Source organism: Triticum dicoccoides, chromosome 1B (genome assembly GCF_002162155.2).
Source record: "Triticum dicoccoides isolate Atlit2015 ecotype Zavitan chromosome 1B, WEW_v2.0, whole genome shotgun sequence".
Lineage (NCBI taxonomy): Eukaryota > Viridiplantae > Streptophyta > Magnoliopsida > Poales > Poaceae > Triticum > Triticum dicoccoides.
The window spans coordinates 593,134,434-593,155,595 of NC_041381.1; the positions used below are offsets into that span (position 1 = coordinate 593,134,434).

General features: G+C 44.3%; 1 protein-coding gene across 1 annotated transcript; it reads right to left on the minus strand.

Moving 5' to 3' along the window:
* Positions 1 to 654: 654 nt before the first annotated feature.
* LOC119350665 (putative F-box/FBD/LRR-repeat protein At4g03220) lies at positions 655 to 3,162 on the minus strand. The gene is made up of 3 exons (XM_037618383.1): positions 2,125 to 3,162; positions 1,807 to 2,010; positions 655 to 1,032 (listed from the first exon to the last, which is right to left on the minus strand). The coding sequence occupies exons 1-3, from the start codon at positions 3,160 to 3,162 to the stop codon at positions 655 to 657; spliced, it is 1,620 nt and encodes a 539-aa protein (XP_037474280.1).
* Between the last annotated feature and the right edge of the window lie 18,000 nt (positions 3,163 to 21,162).

The following is a 21,162-nucleotide window of genomic DNA, read 5'->3' on the forward strand; positions in this document are numbered from 1 at the left end:
TAGAGTTGTATGTCATATACCTTGTGTCATTTGGCTCTATGTTACATGAATAAGATAACAAAATACGCATGCAATCCTAACTGGTTGCTAAAACCTACTTCTACTAGCAAAGTCAAATATTTTCAAAACACTTTGGGTTTGACATGGTCTTTGCGCTTTCTCAAATATAAAGTTATTGAAAAATGCAAATATTTGTGACGCGCCAATGGTATCAAATCAAACTCTATGCCATTTGGCTCAGAGATAAATTAAAATGTGTGTGTACATCTCATTGTAGACGATAGTCTCCATTCTTTTTTTATTGAAGGGTGTAAATTTTGTTACTAAACCAACTAAACACATGGATTTTTTTAACGCACACATGGATTCAGCGGGTCTCTGTGTCATATGTCCTTGCAAAAAATCAAACTATTTTCATCGACAACATGTCTTTAGCGGGTCTCTGCGTCATTTGGCGCAACAGGTCAACTAATATTTTGAAACGGAAAGAGTACATGCTTGCAGCACAGGAATTTCACAAGATTTTCTATGCAAGACAATGCAACATGTCACATGCATAGATAGAATCTGAATTTAAGCAAAACTGAGAGGAAGCACCAACTACTGATCATAGGTGCTACGTAGTACATTCCATTGGTCAATATATATCTGCAACTACGTTATGATTGTTGATCTAAGAGCATTTGATCTTTCCAGTCCGTCATTGTTCTTCGTCCACGTGATCTCTTCCAAGGGGGAGGTTTCCCAGCGCCCTCCTGCAAGAGGGAACCGAGCCCTCATCTTCTGGGCGATCCTGCCAATGCGATCCTTCAGCTGTGCAAATGATGATATAAATATCCTCTCGAGCGCCGACCGCTCGGCTCCAATTCCGAAAAGAAGATCGGCGAGCTCCATCTCAGCATCCGTTCCGGCAAAGCCACTGATTCTTATCTTTCGAAGAGAAGCTAGTTGTAATTGGTATTTGTGTGCTTTAGGCGGATCGTATTCACGGTCTTGACATGGCTTTGCAGGTTTAGTTTCAGCATCATCATCCTGACAGTTCAGTTGGGAGTTTAACACAAATGATATGGGTTAAAAATCAAATTGACAGAAAGAATTCCAATGACATATACTCCCTCCGTTCCTAAATATTTGTCTTTTTAGAGATTTCAATGGACCACCACATACGGATGTATATAGACATATTTTAGAATATAGGTTCACTCATTTTACTCCGTATGTAGTCACTTGTTGAAATCTCTAAAAAGACAAATATTTAGGAACGGAGGGAGTATATGCAGATGCAATTACGTTTTATCACAATTCCAAATCTCACCAACTAAAATTTCAACTTCAATTTCAGTTTACGATGCTATATGTGAAAAGGAGAATCTTGATCGGTCATATATAAACCAAGAAAATCTAAGCAGTTTTATAGTATGTTCAAATCACAAGCTCTATATGTTGCTAGGAGCCTAGGACTACATGTTATTTCTAGTATTTCTTCAGTTAGGTTTAAGTCAGATATGTGTTCACCAGATTAACACCCAACAGATAGAAATGCACATTCATCCAAGCACATCCAATGACAAATAAAGTTAGCTAACTCTTACAAATATTCAACCAGATAATTAGTCACTCAAAGTTTGACCACCATCTGAGTTTGAAGCTGACATTTTATAAAGAATTCTACATGAACGCTACGAACTATACCTGTTTTGATGTAGAATTCTGTATAACTGACCATGCTTAATGAGTACTAATAAATAGACTAACATGGTCAGTTTACGAATAGAAGTCATTGGGAAATATCAGGTGCATACTTACCGGAAACACAAGATAATGCGGATCCTGCCTTGTAAACTGGTGCAGCGTCGATAGATCGATGTGAAGCAGAGTTAGGTTCGGGCATCGCCTAAGGAAGCAAAAGACAATTTCACCAATTGGAGAGCGGAGAAATCGAAGAATCGTGACGATCGTCAGGGAAAGTGTCCTGATGTTGGGAAGGTGTGGCATGCGTTCCATGAAGTCCTGCACACAGGCAAAAACAAAACAAAAACATGAAAACACATGTGCATTTGTGATGATTTATCCAGTTTGCAATCTGCAGAGCTAGCTACACTTAGCTTAAATTTGTGTTCCTACCTGTTTTGATACCATGGATGGAATCCATCCATCATAGATGTCGACAGAAAGATCTAGCCGGTCAGCTCCAGAGCATGTCTCGAGCAACTGCACGACACCCGGCAAGCAGTAGTCAGCCCACGATATGCTGGGCCAGTCGACAATGATGCCGGACAGTCGACGGACACATTGCGCGTCGGGTAGGAAGTTCAGCTGCTTCGGGAACCAGCCGGTCCAGCTGATCGCCTCCAGCCCAGGCGCGGAGACCTTGAACACGATGTCGGCGCGGAGCAACGCCAGACTCTCGAAGCTGTGTCTCACGGTCAGCAGCCGGAGTTTGGGAGCCACCACCTGCAGCACCGATAGTTGGTGGATGCTGTCGACCTCCAGCTCCTCGAGCATGTCCATGTCGAGCATCAGTGGCCACAGCCTCGGCTTCGCGGCCACATTGCAAACTTTGCGAAGGCGCAACTTCCTCAGCTGGGGGAAGCACGATGACAAGAACTCGCCAAGCCTGTCTGCCTGCACCTGCAGACGCACGCTGGAGAGGCTCAGCTCTGTCAACCGCCGGAAAGCGGCAGGTTCGGCAGGCTCCGGGAGGACGAGCACGCCTTTGGAGAGGACATCGCCGCTCAAGTCCAGGGTCATGGCCCTGGCTCGCAGGCTGCGTGGCAGAACCAGCTGATCCAGCGCAGGGGTGTGCCGGTCCACCTTGACGCAGATAGATCCGACGACGTGCTCCATGGCGCCGCGGAGCCAAGCGGCCGTGGCGGGGCCGAGATTGGACCGGCGACCGATGGTCACGTCGAGCGATGGGATGTCGGGCTGGCCGTACCGCGCGAGCGCGGCGCCGGCGAAGTCTAGGAACCGGTCGGGGCGCTGCTCATCGGAGATGTTGAGGACGGGGGCGTGGGTCCAGGCGCCCCGCCACCGCCTGGAGAGCGCGGACAAGCGCACGGCGTCCCAGACCGGCATGAAGGACAGGATGTGCCCGAGCAGGTCGTCCGTGAGGCCGCTGATCCGGTCGATGCCGCCGGGAAGTCGCGGGTCCCCGGCCATGGCGCGTCTCTTGCTGGATCGGCTTTGTTCCAATGCGGGTCAGATGGTATTCCTCAGGGATGTATTTACGCGTGATATGGAAGTGCTTACGTGCGACCGAGCAGGAGCGACGGCGGCCGCCGCGCGTGAAGTGGAGCGGCGACGTCGGCGGATAAGTGCGGCGGGCGATTTCGGGGCGCGGCGCTAGGGCTTTGGTTCGCCGGATTTGGAGGACGTCCGGATGCGAACTGATATTTTTTGTTTAGCGAATTTCAGAGAACCACAAATTTACCGAAACCTATGTAAAAGAACTCAAAATACAATACGAACGAAGCTAGCTGGAAGGGATTGCTGGTTAGCATGAAACACAAATTCATTATTAATGAACGAATTTGTTCCCAGTTCTCCTTGCAATTATCTTTATCTTTACCTCTTTATCTTTATCTTTATCTTTACCTACTAATAAAGTGGCTATCGCTTCTGCCCGTCCGTCATTAAAACTGCCCCTAAAGTTGCAAAAAATTACCCACCAATGCCACCATTAAGTGAGAAAAACGTTTGTTTTTTTTATCCGCGCTAGCCCATCACTCAAAAGGTGTAGATCCCCGCACGTACAACAAGCGTACGAGCAACTCACTGGTTGGTTTCTCGTCCTAGCGCGTTGGAGGTCGTGGGTTCGATACCCACACCCTCCATCTTTTTCTTTTAATTTCTTTAAAAGATCAAATATTTTTTGAAAATTTCGTATCTTTAAAACCCTAACTCAATATGACATATCATATATGAAAATTCATCAGAAAAATGTGTAGATTCCAAAAAAACTATTATCATTAATTTCTAAAATTATGTTCAGGGTGCAAACTTAAATAATACCTTCTTTATATGATGAGATATTTTAGAAATGCCTATTGCATATGTCCTTATAGATTGGTTATTCTTGGTGGAGCTATCCAATATGTTTGCAACCAAATTAAGTAACTGAATTATGATGCCAAACACACACAAAATACGTAGATTCCAAATATGCTATCATCATTAATTTTTAAAATTATGTTCAGGGTGCAAACTTAAACAATACCTTCTTTATATGAGGATAATCCTCAGGTTACGGACCCAGTCGTGTAATTGCTACCATCATCTTTCAACTTTGCTTTCTCAAGGAACGCATTAAAATTCAACGAAACAACAACACGAGCCATCTATCTACAAACAAACATAGACAAGCAAAATACTATCAGGTACTAAGTTCATGATAAATTTAAGTTCAATTAATCCTATTACTTAAGAACTCCCACTTAGACAGACATCTCTCTAGTCATCTAAGTGATCACGTGATCCAAATCAACTAAACCATGTCCGATCATCACGTGAGATGGAGTAGTTTCAATGGTGAACATCACTATGTTGATCATATCTACTATATGATTCACGTTCGACCTTTCGGTCTTCGTGTTCCGAGGCCATATCTGTATATGCTAGGCTCGTCAAGTATGACCTGAGTATTCCGCGTGTGCAACTGTTTTGCACCCGTTGTATTTGAACGTAGAGCCTATCACACCCGATCATCACGTGGTGTCTCAGCACGAAGAACTTTCGCAACGGTGCATACTCAGGGAACACTTCTTGATTATTAGTGAGAGATCATCTTAAAAATGCTACCGTCAATCAAAGCAAGATAAGATGCATAAAGGATAAACATCACATGCAATCAATATAAGTGATATGATATGGCCATCATCATCTTGTGCATGTGATCTCCATCTTCGAAGCACCGTCGTGATCACCATCGTCACCGGCGCGACACCTTGATCTTCATCGTAGCATCATTGTCGTTACACCATCTATTGCTTCTACGACTATCGCTACCGCTTAGTGATAAAGTAAAGCAATTACAGGGCGTTTGCATTTCATACAATAAAGCGACAACCATATGGCTCCTGACAGTTGCCGATAACTTCGGTTACAGAACATGATCATCTCATACAATAAAATATAGCATCACATTTTGACCATATCACATCACAACATGCCCTGCAAAAACAAGTTAGACGTCCTCTACTTTGTTGTTGCAAATTTTACGTGGCTGCTACGGGCTTAGCAAGAACCGTTCTTACCTACGCATCAAAAACCACAACGATAGTTCATCAAGTTAGTGCTGTTTTAACCTTCGCAAGGACCGGGCGTAGCCACACTCGATTCAGCTAAAGTGAGAGAGACAGACACCCGCCAGCCACCTTTAAGCACGAGTGCCCGTAACGGTGAAACCAGTCTCGCGTAAGCGTACGCGTAATGTCGGTCCTGGCCGCTTCATCTCACAATACCGCCGAACCAAAGTATGACATGCTGGTAAGCAGTATGACTTGTATCGTCCACAACTCACTTGTGTTCTACTCGTGCATATAACATCAACGCATAAAACCTAGGCTCGGATACCACTGTTGGGGAACGCAGTAATTTCAAAAAATTTCCTACGCACACTCAAGATCATGTTGATGGCATAGCAACGAGAGGGGAGAGTGTATGTCCACGTACCCTCGTAGACCGTTAGCGGAGGCGTTATGACAACGCGGTTGATGTAGTCGTACGTCTTCACGATCCGATCGATCCAAGCTCCGAACGTATGGGGCCTCCGTGTTCAGCACACGTTCAGCTTGATGACGATCTCCGGCCTCCGATCCAGCAAAGCTCCGGAGATGAGTTCCGTCAGCACGACGGCGTGGTGACGATGTTGATGTTCTACCGGTGCAGGGCTTCGCCTAAGCTTCGCGACGATATGACCGAGGTGGAATATGGTGGAAGGGGGCACCGCACACGGCTAAGGAACGATCCATAGATCAACTTGTGTGTCTATGGGGTGTCCCCCGCCCCCGTATATAAAGGAGCCAGGGGGGAGGAGGCGGCCGGCCAAGGAGGGCGCGCCAAGGGGGAGTCCTACTCCCACCGAAGTAGGACTCCCTTCTTTCCAAGTAGGAGTAGGAGAAGGGGGGAAGGAGGAGGAAGGGAGGAAGGAAAGGGGGGGCGCCGCCCCCCTTCCCTTGTCCTATTCGTACTAGGAAGGGGAGGGGCGTGCGGCCCCCTCCTGGTTCCTTCCCTCTTCTCCCTCGAGGCCCATGTAGGCCCAATAACCCCCCGGGGGGGTTCCGGTAACCTCCCGGTACTCCGGTAAAATGCCGATTTTACCCGGAACGATTCCGATGTCCAAATATAGGCTTCCAATATATCAATCTTTATGTCTCGACCATTTCGAGACTCCTCGTTATGTCCGTGATCACATCCGGGACTCCGAACAAACTTTGGTGCATCAAAACTTATAAACTCATAATAAAACTGTCATCGTAACGTTAAGCGTGCGGACCCTACGGGTTCGAGAACTATGTAGACATGACCTAGAACCATTCTCGGTCAATAACCAATAGCGGGACCTGGATGCCCATATTGGTTCCTACATATTCTACGAAGATCTTTATCGGTCAAACCGCATAACAACATACGTTGTTCCCTTTGTCATCGGTATGTTACTTGCCCGAGATTCGATCGTTGGTATCCAATACCTAGTTCAATCTCGTCACCGGCAAGTCTCTTTACTCGTTCTGTAATGAATCATCTCGTAACCAACTCATTGGTCACATTGCTTGCAAGGCTTATTGTGATGTGCATTACCGAGAGGGCCCAGAGATACCTCTCCGACAATCGGAGTGACAAAACCTAATCTCGAAATACGCCAACTCAACATGTACCTTCGGAGACACCTGTAGTACTCCTTTATAATCACCCAGTTACGTTGTGACGTTTGGTAGCACCCAAAGTGTTCCTCCGGTAAACGGGAGTTGCATAATCTCATAGTTACAGGAACATGTATAAGTCATGAAGAAAGCAATAGCAATATACTAAACGATCAAGTGCTAGGCTAACGGAATGGGTCATGTCAATCACATCATTCTCCTAATGATGTGATCCCACTAATCAAATGACAACACATGTCTATGGTTAGGAAACATAACCATCTTTGATTAATGAGCGAGTTAAGTAGAGGCATACTGGTGACTATATGTTTGTCTATGTATTCACACATGTATCATGTTTCCGGTTAATACAATTCTAGCATGAATAATAAACATTTATCATGATATGAGGAAATAAATAATAACTTTATTATTGCCTCTAGGGCATATTTCCTTCAATTGGAAGTGTATCAACAAGGACCCAAATGTCCATATTGTCTTCCTTGATGTCAGGATCACCAAGATCCATGGTGACAAGCATACCCTCATGGAAATCATATGCCTTGCAAAGTGCTTCCCAATTCGGGCAACCAAAATGGGATACGCTCACAGAATTGTATAGATTTATAGGAAAATCAAAACCATGATGGGTCCTTAGGTGAACTATCTTTGTTTCCATATTTTCATGATCTTCAAAATCCATCCTCTCCAAGACATAGCATCTTGCATGGCATGGGATAAGCTAGTTGAATTGTAAAAGACGAAAATTTCACGTTGAAGAAGAAGAAGTCAAGCTTAATTACAAAAAAAAACACTTTGCATCATTGCGTCCCATTTCAACATCGAAGGTCTCCTGGAGCTTAATGCTGAAGCGCCAACCTTCTATCAACTGAGGCCTGTCACAGAAACTCCGGTTGTTGCCCCACCAAGAGCACTCCGCGAGACTTTCATCGTCCGACCACATTTCCTATGTTCATAACTCAAAGATTAAACTTCTAAAATTCAATATATGTACTACAAAAACTAAATTAGATCATTATTATTCAGCACGGGTTGACTATCGGTCTGTCGAGTCTTTTTTTTGAAAACTCTCAACTCACGTGGTGTATATATTCGACCGTTGGTGATGGCCGCTCCTCCCTTCATCCCTGAGTGCATCGAACCAAAATGTCTAGCACACGGGAACGAAGGAGAAGCGACCCCCATAGTCGGCATTCTTCTTCTCTCATATATGGTGGACACACTCCCTCACTGATTTTTCGACCGTCGGTGATGGTCATTACTCCTCCTTTCCCTAGTGCATAACAAAGGTATAACACAAGGAGAAGAAGGAGAAACGATCCCCACGACAACACTCGGGATTCTTCCTCTCATATATGATGCAGACTTTCTCCCTCACTCATTTTTTGATTTTCATGTATGGAGCCTCGACAGACTTAAAGTCAACCTGAAATTTCGTTTCATTATCTTCCTAGAAAATCCAGGCCACTCGATATTTCCTACATATTCTATCACAAGTCATGCCAAAAATCATGAAAAAAATCCGGCATGACCTTTGCTAAAAAATTACATATCGAGTGCCTGAAATTTGCCGGAACGGAAATTAATCAACACTCCGGCAAAACATAGGCCACTCGGAGGTGTTACCTGCAAACATGGCCACTTGGGCAAGCACATATCCTATTTGCATTCAAACTTGATGGTCATTGCATTCAAACTTGATGGTCGTTGCATTTCAATGGTTGAAAATATGAACAAAAACATTTCAAAATATCTTATAGGACTCATATTGACATGGAGATTTGGCTGGTCTCACCTCGAGGTTGGAAGGGGTCCTTGACGGGGACGACGGCGATGATGACATGGAGATTTGGCTGCAAAAACAAAATATAAATAAAATCATTATTATCCTCATCTTAGGACTTAATGAAACCCTATAAGCTATCAACCAATCAAATGCATACGCCTTTTATAGTGCTCTCCAATTTGAGCATTCAAAATAGGAGTAGTTCTCCAATTTGAGCATTCAATAAGCAAAACTAAATCATAAAATAAATTAGTATTCAAATTAGCATGCATTCAATAAGCAAAACTAAATCATCTCTTGCGTCCGTACATCATCGGATATTATCACTAATACATCTCGAATAGTATCATACATATAACGTCACTAATACAACTGAAACCCTAGCGAACGGCGGGTATCAGCCCGGGTGATGGACACCCAAAGAGAAGGAACCATCACCCGGATCATAGCTCCAGTGAGATCCCTGAAGAACCTATCAGGTATTGGAGAACCTACCCTCCAACGCAACCATGTAGCGACAGACGTGCTCGTCCTCCTCGCTGACATTGTGACGTACCACCTCCACGGGGTTCTCAAGCCTCCGCACCATCATTGGCCCACGCGACCGCCATCAAAGAAGGTTCAGGTCAACGACGGGGTGGCTGCTCACCAAGCTGCGCCCCCGGAAGGTAGTATATCCCAGTACCAGCCCGACGGTGCCCAGTCCCGAACATGGCCCCTCTAATCAAGCAGGCCTCCTCCGCCGAGTCGACGATGAGTATGCTGGATAGGCATCATCGACGTCGATGCTGGAATAATTGCTTTAACTAAAAAAAATAAACTAGTTCTATAGTAAAATTTTAATTAGATCATCAAATCTCATATACATATTTTTTTACTAAAAATAAACTAGTTCTAATAATTCAACTAGTTCAACTAAACACTTACTATAAATAAAAATAAACTAGTTCTTACTAAAAATAAACTAGTTCTATAGTAAAATTTTAATTAGATCATCAAATCTCATATACCTAAATTTTCTTACTAAAAATAAACTAGTTCTATTAATTCAGCTAGTTCAATTAAGCACTTACTATAAATAAAAACAAACTAATTATTAGTAAAAATAAACTAGTTCAACTAGTTCTATTAATTTTCTTACTAATTCTATTAAACACTTGCTAAAAACAGTAAAAGATTACATTATACAAGAACAATAAAAAAGAGTTCAGGGTTTAGGAGAGAAGGAGGGAGGAGGGGGCAGTCGGAGGAGGAGGGAGGAGGGGGCGAACGGTGTAGGAGGGAGGAGGGGGCGGCCGGTGCCACGGTGGAGGAGGGAGGAGGGGACGGCCGAAGGAGGAGGGAGGAGGGGAGGAGGGAGTAGGAGGAAGGAGGGACTACCTCAGTTGAGGAGGAACTGCGCGGCGACGATGGTCGTCGGGGAACGACGATGGCGGCGGACGACGGGTGCGCGGGGGAGAAAGTGAGTGAGAGGGAGAGTGAGGGGGGTCGTCAGTCGTGCGGGGACGATAAGGAAGGGTTAGTAGCAGCGCGTGTCTAAGAAAAACGCTACTACTATGGAGCATAGCAGTAGTGTGATATCGGGATATGCGCTGCTGCTAAGTGGGGCTAGCCATATGCACCCAGTTCAAACTTAGCAGCAGCGCGTTTCGCTAAAACGCGTTGCTACTAAAAGGATAGCAGTAGCGCGTCGTACTGACACGCACTACTACTAAGTAGCAGTAGCGCCTCATTTTACCCAGCGCTACTGCTAAGATTATGTGTATAAGGTTTTCCCTAGTAGTGAGCACACCCGTGCCTCTCGCGAAATCACAACCGTGCCTCTCACGGAAGCAAAACCGTGCCTCTCGCGAAAAAAAGAGAAAACGCGTTTTTTCCATTTCCGAGGAGGCACGGCCGTGCCTCTCGTGAAAGCACAATCATGCCTCTCGTGGAAGCAAAACCGTGCCTCTCGTGAAAGAAAAAAAAACAGAAACGCGTTTTTTTCGTTTCCGAGAGGCACGACCGTGCCTCTCTTGAAAGCACAACCGTGCCTCTCACGGAAGCAAAACCGTGCCTCTCTCGAAAGGAAAAAAACAAAAAATGCGTTTTTTCCATTTCCAAGAGGCACGACCGTGCCTCTTGTGAAAGCACAACCGTGCTTCTCTCGGAAGCAAAACCATGCCTCTCGCGGAAGGAAAAAAATAGAAAATGTGTTTTTTTTGTTTCCTGGAGGCATGGCCGTGACTTTCGCGAAAGCAAAACTGTGACTCTCGCGGAAGAAAAAAAAGAAAACGCGTTTTTTCGCAAAAAAATTTTGAAATTTTTTTGTTCCAAAAGTTAAGGAAGACCGGTGGAAAACCAAAACGTCGAAAAAACCGTTTAAAAAGCCAAAATCACGTGTGGAAAAACAAAAAATAAAATTTGGAGGGAGTGCCCAGAGCGCGACACATGGCGGAGGGCTGAGAGCGCGCTGATCATTGTGAGCCTCGTGAAGGAGACTTTGATAGATGATTTGAAAGAGACCTTTGACAATCTCTGGGTCTATAAGATGATGCTTAACCCGGCCAAGTGTGTCTTTGGCGTGGCAGCAGGCAAATTATTGGGTTTCTTGGTTTCTGAGAGAGGTATTAAAGCTAATCCAGAGAAAATCAAGACTATCACTTCTTTGGCTAAGCCGATATGTATCAATGACGTCCAACGTTTGGCAGGTCGTATAGCGGCTTTGAGACGGTTTATAAGCCGTCTGGGTGAAAAGGCTATTCCTATTTATCAGATGATGAAGAAGACAGGTCATTTTGTCTGGAGTGATGCTACCAATGAGGCGTTTGAGGCGCTTAAGATACAACTGGCTAAACCGCCGGTTCTTGCAGCTCCTATTGAGAAGGAGCCCTTGCTTTTATGTGTGGCTGCAAACAACAGAGCTGTCAGTGTGGCATTTGTGGTGGAAAGGAAAGATTCAGGCAAGGAATATCCGGTTCAAAGGCCGGTTTATTATGTCAGTGAGGTGCTCATTGAATCCAAGCAGAGATACCCGCATTGGTAAAAATTGGTTTATGGCGTGTTCATGGCTATCTGTAAGTTGAAGCAGTATTTCCTTGGTCATTCCATCATCGTGGTTAGTTCTGCTCCTCTAGGGGATATTATTCAGAATAGAGAAGCCACATGTTGGGTAGCTAAGTGGGCTATTGAGCTTGGACCTCATGGTTTGAAGTATATGCCTTGAACGACTATCAAATCTCAAGCACTTGTTGATTTCATCAATGAGTGGACAGAGTTGCAGATGCCTGAGGAAAAGCCGGATATCACATATTGGACTATTCACTTTGATGGATCTAGGCAATTGGAAGGCTCGTGGGCTGGAGTTATTTTAACTTCCCCACGAGGTGATAAATTTTGTTATGTTTTGAGGTTAATGTTCCCTTGTACTAACAATGCAGCTGAGTACGAAGCCTTGATCCATGGTCTTCGGATGGATAAAGAGATGAATCTTAGCCGGGTGTGGTATTTTGGCGACTCGGACTTAGTGGCTCAGCAAGTTTCAGGGACTTGGGATTCCAAGGATCCACTCATGGCGGCTTATCGCCGAGAGGTTGATACAATTCCTAGTCATTTTAAAGGTTATCAAGTGGAGCATGTTGATCGCAGGAAAAATGAGGCTGCTGATGCTTTAAGCCGGCTGGGGTCTCAGCGTAAGCCGGTGCCCCCTAATGTTTTCCTCGACATTTCGCATAATCCATCGGTTAAATTGCCTGCGGAGGAGGATCTTGCAATTCCTAATCCGGAGGCACAGTTGGTGGCAGCTATCCATGCTATTCCTGATTGGACTATTCCATATTTGGCTTATATGACCCGGGGCGAGTTACCTGAAGACGAAACTTTGGCTAGGCAGATAACTAGGCGGTCTAAGTCGATGACTATTGTCAATGGAGAGTTGCACCAACGCAGTGTCACATGGGCATTTCAATGTTGTGTTTCTCCTGTGGAGGGCTGTGAGATTCTACGGGAGATTCATGAAGGAGATTGTGGTCACCATGCCGGTTCTAAATCTCTTATGGCTAAGGCTTTTCGTCATGGGTTCTATTGGCTGATGGTTCATGCTGATGCAGAGGATTTGGTTAGCAAGTGTGATGGTTGTCAGAAATTTTCAAGGCGAGCTCATGTGCCGGCTCAAGAATTAAGGATGATTCCTATTACTTGGCCATTTGCAATCTGGGGGCTGGATATGGTTGGACCTTTTAAAAGGTCCAAGGACAAAAAGACTCACCTCTTGGTGGCTGTTGACAAGTTTACAAGTGGGTTGAAAATGAGCCGGTCAGCAAACGTGATGCAGCGACAGCGGTTCAATTCATTATAAAGGTGATCTTTCATTTTGGATACCCTCATAGTATCATCACTGATAAAGGTACTAACCTGTCTAAGGGTGCAATGAAAGAATTCTGTCAACAAGAGCATATTCGTCTTGATGTATCATCAGTGGCTCACCCCCAGTCCAATGGTCAAGCTGAAAGAGCCAATCAAGAAATCTTGAAAGGCATAAAGCCCCGGGTTATGGTCCCTTTGCAGAGGACGCCGGGTTGTTGGGTTGAGGAGTTACCTCTGGTGCTTGGGAGTATCAATACCACCCCCAACAGATCAACGGGTTACATGCCTTTCTTCATGGTTTACGGAGAAGAGGTGGTTCTTCCAAGTGACATCCATCACGACTAGCCCTGTGTGGCGGCTTATGTTGAAGCTGATAATGAAAAAGCACGTCAGGATACTCTTAACCTTTTGGATGAGGAGCGTGACCTTGCGGCGGCTTGTTCGGCGATTTACCAGGAAGATCTTTGTCATTATCATTGCCGCCGAGTTAAAACCAGGACCTTTCAAGAAGGAGATTTGGTGCTCCAGCTCATTTAGGATCAAACTGACATGCACAAGCTATCCCCACCTTGGGAAGGGCCCTTTGTGATCAGCAAAAATTTGAACAACGGGTCATACTACCTTATCAATGTTCGAGACCACAAGGACTCACGCACGTCGGAGGAGGAGACCCGCCGGCCGTGGAATATTGCTCATCTTCGGCCTTATTACACTGAGCCACTGGCTTGTGATGTACATACTTCTACCAATGTATATATTATGATTAGTATAATAAATCCAGCATCCCTGATAAGAATCTGAGTCTTTATTATCAATTCATAAGATCACTTGGGGGCTTCCTGTTCAAATGAGCATAGCTATGACTACCCTACTGATCCGACTTGTACGCCTTGACCGAAATATTACTTGGGGGCTCCTTGTTAAATGAACAGAGCTTTGTTGTCCCTTGCAATAGGCTTGTACGCTAGGTGTATTCACCAAAAATCCAAGTTATCCTACCTTTGTATGCTTGCCACTCTGACCAAGTAATCCTGGAATGACTCGTCGTACTCTTGACAGTCAATCTTATAAAGACCGTGAACTTGTCAAAGTTAAAATGGCGATTGGTCATGTGAGGCCCGACTTACAGGTTTGAATTAAGGAGTAACTCAGTGGCTGTGCGGCCCTTGAATAGCACTTGATATTGAGGCTTGGTAGCCTTTGAATGCCTTGTTTTCTGGTTTATATTGGCTTTGAGTCTTTTTTGGAATTTCTGTTTGTACCATATTGATATATGGTTGAAAATTGATTAGGGCCATGTTGCCTTGATCCTTATGATTCATATTTGAATATATCCGGTGTTTTGCTAACCCGGCCTGGCTTTGGATGTTAAGTCGCCAGTGTGTGATGATTATGTGCTTGGAGTTCTGCACTAAGTTTTGGGATGTTACCCTTTGCTGTCTATGGCGTTGTAAGCTGGCAGTATGAATAAATTGCACAGGGCGCTGCACTCTGAGTTTTTGGGTTGTTACCCTTATTATGTGCGGCGTTGTAAGCCGGTAGTATGAATAGTATACTGGTATGATATCTACTTTGTTATGATTATATGAGGTTTTGATAAACCCTGGTTATGGACGATACAGTCACCAGTGGATTTTATATGGGGCATTATGACCCGCCTTGGGGTAAATCGCCAGGGCACTTGTTCTCTGTTTATATGCAGGGCTTTTAACAACATGGCCAGCAAGGTTGACAATGATTATGAGCATAAACAGTGGATCTTCAAATTAGATCGAATGGCTCATAAGTTATGCAAATGGACACTGATAACCCACAAGTGTAGGGGACCGCAACAGCTTTCGAGGGTAAAGTATTCAACCCAAATTTATTGATTCGACACAAGGGGAGCCAAAGAATATTATTGAGTATTAGCAGTTGAGTTGTCAATTCAACCACACCTGGATAACTTAGTATCTGCAGCAAAGTATTTAGTAGCAAAATAGTATGATAATAAAGGTAATGGTAGCAAAAGTAATATTTTTGGGTTTTGTAGTGATTGTAAGAATAGCAACGGAAAAGTACATAAGTGAAACACAAGATGTGAAAAGCTCGTAGGCATTGGATCAGTGATGGATAATTATGTCGGATGCGATTCCTCATGTAATAGCTATAACATAGGGTGACACAGAACTAGCTACAATTCATCAATGTAATGTAGGCATGTATTCCGTAAATAGTCATACGTGCTTATGGAAAAGAACTTGCATGACATGTTTTGTCCTACCCTCCCGTGGTAGCGGGGTCCTAGCGGAAACTAAGGGATATTAAGGCCTCCTTTTAATAGAGAACCGGAACAAAGCAAATAGCACATAGTGAATACATGAACTCCTCAAACTACGGCCATCACCGAGAAGTATCCCGATTATTGTCACTTCGGGGTTGTCGGATCATAACACATAATAGGTGACTATAGACTTGGAAGATAGGATCAAGAACACACATATATTCATGAAAACATAATAGGTCCAGATCTGAAATCATGGCACGGGCCCTAGTGACAAGCATTAAGCATAACAAAGTCATAGCAACATCAATCTCAGAACATAGTGGATACTAGGGAACAAACCCTAACAAAACTAACTTGATTACATGGTAAATCTCATCCAACCCATCACCGTCCAGCAAGCCTACGATGGAATTACTCACGCACGGGGGTGAGCATCATGAAATAGGTGATGGAGGATGGTTGATGATGACGACGGCGACGAATCCCCCTCTCCGGAGCCCCGAACGGACTCCAGATCAGCCCTCCCGAGAGAGATTAGGGCTTGGCGGCGGCTCCGCATCGTAAAACGCGATGAAACTTTCTCTGATTTTTTTTCTCCGCGAGATGGAATATATGGAGTTGGAGTTGAGGTCGGCGGAGCCTCAGGGGGCCCACGAGACAAGGGGGCGCGCCCAGGGGGGTGGGCGCGCCCCCCACCCTCGTGGACAGGGTGTGGGCCCCCTGGTCTTGATTCTTTCTTCAGTATTTTTTATATTTTCCAAAAAGTGCCTCCGAGGATTTTCAGGACATTCCGAGAATTTTTGTTTTCTACACATAAAACAACATCATGGCAGTTCTGCTGAAAACAGCGTCAGTCTGGGTTAGTTTCATTCAAATCATGCAAGTTAGAGTCCAAAACAAGGGCAAAAGTGTTTGGAAAAGTAGATACGTTGGAGACGTATCAACTCCCCCAAGCTTAAACCTTTGCTTGTCCTCAAGAAATTCAGTTTATAAACTGAAAGTGATAAAGAAAAACTTTTACAAACTCTGTTTGCTCTTGTTGTTGTAAACATGCAAAGCCAACATTCAGGTTTCAGCAAATATTATGAACTAACCATACTCACAATTACTCATATCAATAACATAATCAGCTAGTGAGCCATAATAATAAAACTTGGATGACAACACTTTCTCAAAACAATCATAACATGGTATAACAAAATGGTATCTCGCTAGCCCTTTCTGAGACCGCAAAACATAAATGCAGAGCACCTTTAAAGATCAAGGACTGACTAAACATTGTAATTCAGGGTAAAAGAGATCCAGTCAAGTCATACCCAATATAAACTAATAATAATGAATGCAAATGACAGTGTGCTCTCCAGCGGGTGCCTTTTAATAAGAAGGTGATGACTCAACATAAAAGTAAATAGATAGGCCCTTCACAGAGGGAAGCAGGGATTTGTAGAGGTGCCAGAGCTCGATTTTAAAATAGAGATTGAATAACATTTTGAGCGGCATACTTTTGCTGTCAACGCAACAACTATGATATGGCTGTATCTTCCATACTACATGCATTATAGGCAGTTCCCAAACAGAATGGTAAAAGTTTATACTCCCCAACCACCGACAAGCATTAATCCATGGCTTGCTCGAGACAATGAGTGCCTCCAACTAACAACGGGCCTGGGGGAGTTTTGTTTAATTATATTGATTTGCTTTGATCTTTTTGGATGATGGGACTGGGCATCCTGGTTACCGGCCCTTTCTCGTGAATGAGGAGCGGAGTCCACTCCTCTTGAGAATAACCCACCTAGCATGGAAGATATAGGCAGCCCTAGTTGAAACATGAGCTACTCGAGCATACAAAACAAAATTTCATTTGAAGGTTTGGATTTTGGCACATACAAATTTACTTGGAACGGCAGGTAAATACCACATATAGGAAGGTATGGTGGACTCATATGGAACAACTTTGGGGTTTAGGGAGTTTGGATGCACAAGCAGTATTCCTGCTTAGTACAGGTGAAGGCTAGCAAAAGACTGGGAAGCAACCAACTGAGAGAGCGACAACAGTTATAAACATGCATTAAAATTAATTCACACCGAGTACAAGCATGAGTAGGATATAATCTACCATGAACATAAATATCATGAAGGCCATGTTGATTTGTTTCAACTACATGCGTGAACATGTGCCAAGTCGAGTCACTCAATTTATTCAAAGGAGGATACCATCCCATCATACCACATCATAATCATTCTAATAGCATGTTGGCACGCAAGGTAAACCATTATAACTCATAGCAAATCAAGCATGGCACAAGCAACTATAATCTCTAAATGTCATTGCAAATATGTTTACTTCATAATAAGCTGAATCAGGAACGATGAACTCATCATATTTACAAAAACAAGAGAGGTCGAGTTCATACCAGCTTTTCTCATCTCAATCAGTCCATCATATATCGTCATCATTGCCTTTCGCTTGCACGACCGAACGATGTGTATAATAATAATAGTGCACGTGCATTGGACTAAGCTGGAATCTGCAAGCATTCAACTCAAGAGAGAGAAGACAAGGTAATATGGGCTCTAAGTTAAATAAACAATCATGCATACGAGAGCCACTAAACATTTTCAATAAGGTCTTCTACTCTCGACCCCCAAAGAAAAGAAAAGAAAATAAAACTGTTGGAAATATGAGCAATTTATCAAATGATTTTATTAACAGAAATACTAGATAAAACATGGCTAGTATAGCAGTGATAAAATAAGCCATGTGATTTGACAAAGAGAAGGTAAACAACATGTTCATATATGAACCTGAGCTAAAGACATCTAGAACAGACACTAGATGAAGTTGCTTATACGACATAGAACCTAACATACGTAGGGCAGAAACTAGAGCCAAGAACGGTAGCAGGACTTCTAACAGAAAGGGGAAGAACACGTACGACACAGCAGCAGCGGAAGCGCTGGACTTGGGGTCGGTGTCCTCGCCTGCCATGTCGTCGAGGAGGTCGTGGACGTCGGGGAAGAAGTCGTCGTCGGGGAAGTAGTCATCGGCGACCGGATCGTCCGTGATCAAGCAGCCAGTAGTCACACTGAGCGCTCCCCAAAAACGTTATCACCCTTCTCCCGTACAGGACTCAAAAGGTGCGGTCTAAGAGGCCTACTGTCCCGACGTGCGGTGCACGCCGCAAGCCGGGATGAGGAAGAACGTAATAGCAACGTAGTGCTCAGGAACTTGTGGCGAGAGGAGGAAGAGATTCTGGTGCGTCTCTTTGAGAGGTGCGACCTCCCTTTTATAGGCGCAAGAGAAGGAGGCGAGAGGGCGGCGACGGAAGGTGAAACGAAGAGTCGAAGACGAAGCGAACAGCCAGCAGCCGAAGGGCTGCACCGTTCACATTCAAACCCCACTATCGCAAAAACTTTCAGCTTCCGTGTGACCTTTCGTACACCCGTAGTGCGTGGCAAAAATTTAGACATCGGCTCGGCTCATTCCCGCAACCCGCGGCGCGTCGTGACGAGGCGTGGCGTGGCGAGGCGGGCGGCGGAGGAGGAGCGCGCATGGATGTCCCTCTTGTTCTCATGCTCATAGAAGTGGGGAAGGAGCCTCCCTTATAAACAGGTCCAACTCCCTCTAAACTAGCAATGTGGGACTAAACATTAGTAGTATCCCTTTCCTTGCACAAATGGGCTAAGTGGGCCTCTAGGATTTATTAGGAATTTCTGAAATATTTATTGGGCTGCCCAAAATAGACTAAATTCCAGCAATCCCCCACCAGATCCCAGAGGCACACATAAATTTGCCTTTGGTTCCAAAACACTGTTTTATATATCGGTACTGCAGTGGAGACTGTTAAGTTGAACTTCCACCTAGAACTCTATGCTACACTAGTAAGCAACTTGAACAGTGGACTGGCCTTGAACTGCAAGTTTTCTGCGAATCTAGCTTCACATAAAGCCTTGACCGATACATGGCTACCGTGGGTCTTCCCCGCGGGTGGAGCTTATGCATCATACTCCGTGACCTTTCATGAGTTTATTAGAGAGAACCCTACTCTCATAGATTGCGACGTTTGACAATCAGACTCATATAGGTGCATTCTTCAAAAGATGTTCTGCAGGACAACATCTCTGCTTCAAAGAGCCACTTAGAACACATTAAGATATACATCAACCTGCCATGCAGATTAGGAGAGTATTGCATCTTCATGGAGTGGTATTTTTAACAGTAAGGATACTCTCCTCCCAGTTGACCAACAACTTGTCTTCCACATCTAATTCACGGGATCTCCGATCACAAAGAATAGGTTACCACTGTGAACAACTCATATTGTGGGTCTCATACCCATCTCCCTCGATGCATTATCTATCACATTACGTGATAGACCCTTAGTGAAAGGATATGCTAGATTTTTAGACGTTTGGATATAATCCAATGCAATAACTCCGGAGTTTCTCATTTTTCTGACAGACTTTAACCTTCTCTGAACGTGTCTGGATGACTTCATGTTATCCTTTGAGCTGCTCACTTTAGTGATCACAATTTGATTGCCACAGTTCATAAGGATACCCGGTACAGGTTTCTCAACTACCGGCAAGTCATTCAAGAGTCGACGAAGCCAATCTGCTTCGACCGTAGCTGTATCTAGTGCTGTGACTTATGCTTCCATTGTTGACCTCATTAAGATGGTCTGCTTGCAAGACTTCCAAGAAACAGCGCCACCTCCATGAGTGAATACATATCCTCTCGTGGCCTTTATCTCATCAGCATCTGAGATCCAGTTTGAGTCACTATACCCTTCAAGCACCTTTGGGTGCCCGGTGTAGTGAATTCCATAATTTGCAGTGCCTTTCAAATAATGCAAAACTCTCTCTAGAGCTTTCCAATGCACATCTCCTGGTTTTGAGACAAACCGGCTCAGCTTGCTAACAACAAAAGAGATGTCAGGTCTTGTAGCACCGGCTAAATACATAAGTGAGCCAATGATCTGAGAATATTTCAATTGGTCTCTAGCAATTCTCCGATTCTTTCGAAGCAACACACTAGCATCATATGGTGTTGGAGATGGCTTGCAGTCACTGTAGCCAAAGCGGCTCAAGATATTTTCCACATAGTGGGATTGAAGCAATGTAATCCCACCATCATCATCTCTCAACAACTTGATGTTCAGAATGACATCAGCCACTCCTAAATCCTTCATCTCAAAACAGCGAGATAGGAAATCCTTGACCTCCTTAATAACATTCAGATTTGTTCCGAAAATCAGTATGTCATCAACATACAAGCAAAGCATAACTCCCTCGCCCCCACCATGGCGATAATATACACATTTATCAGCTTCGTTCACAACAAAGCCTGAAGCTGTTAAAGTTCTTTCGAACTTCTCATGCCACTGTTTGGGTGCTTGCTTGAGTCCATACAAAGACTTCAGCAACTTGCACACCTTTCCCTTCCTGACCATCTATTACAAACCGATCTGGTTGTTCCATATAAATTTCCTCATCCAACTCTCCATTTAGGAAAGCAGTCTTAACATCCATTTGATGAATGAGAAGACCATGTGAGGCAGCTAGTGAAAGTAGAACTCGAATAGTGGTCAGTCGAGCCACAGGTGAGTAAGTACCAAAGAAGTCTTCACCTTCCTTTTGGGTATAACCCTTAGCCACGAGCCGAGCCTTGTACTTTCCGATAGTACCATCTGGCCTAAGCTTCTTCTTGAGTACCCATTTGCATCCTATAGGTTTGCACCCATAAGGACGATCAGTTATCTCCCAAGTTTCATTCGCCAAGATGGAATCCATCTCGCTACGAACTGCTTCCTTCCAGTAGTCAGCATCTTCATATGCATAGGCCTCTGAAATAGAACCGGGAGTGTCATCTATGAGATACA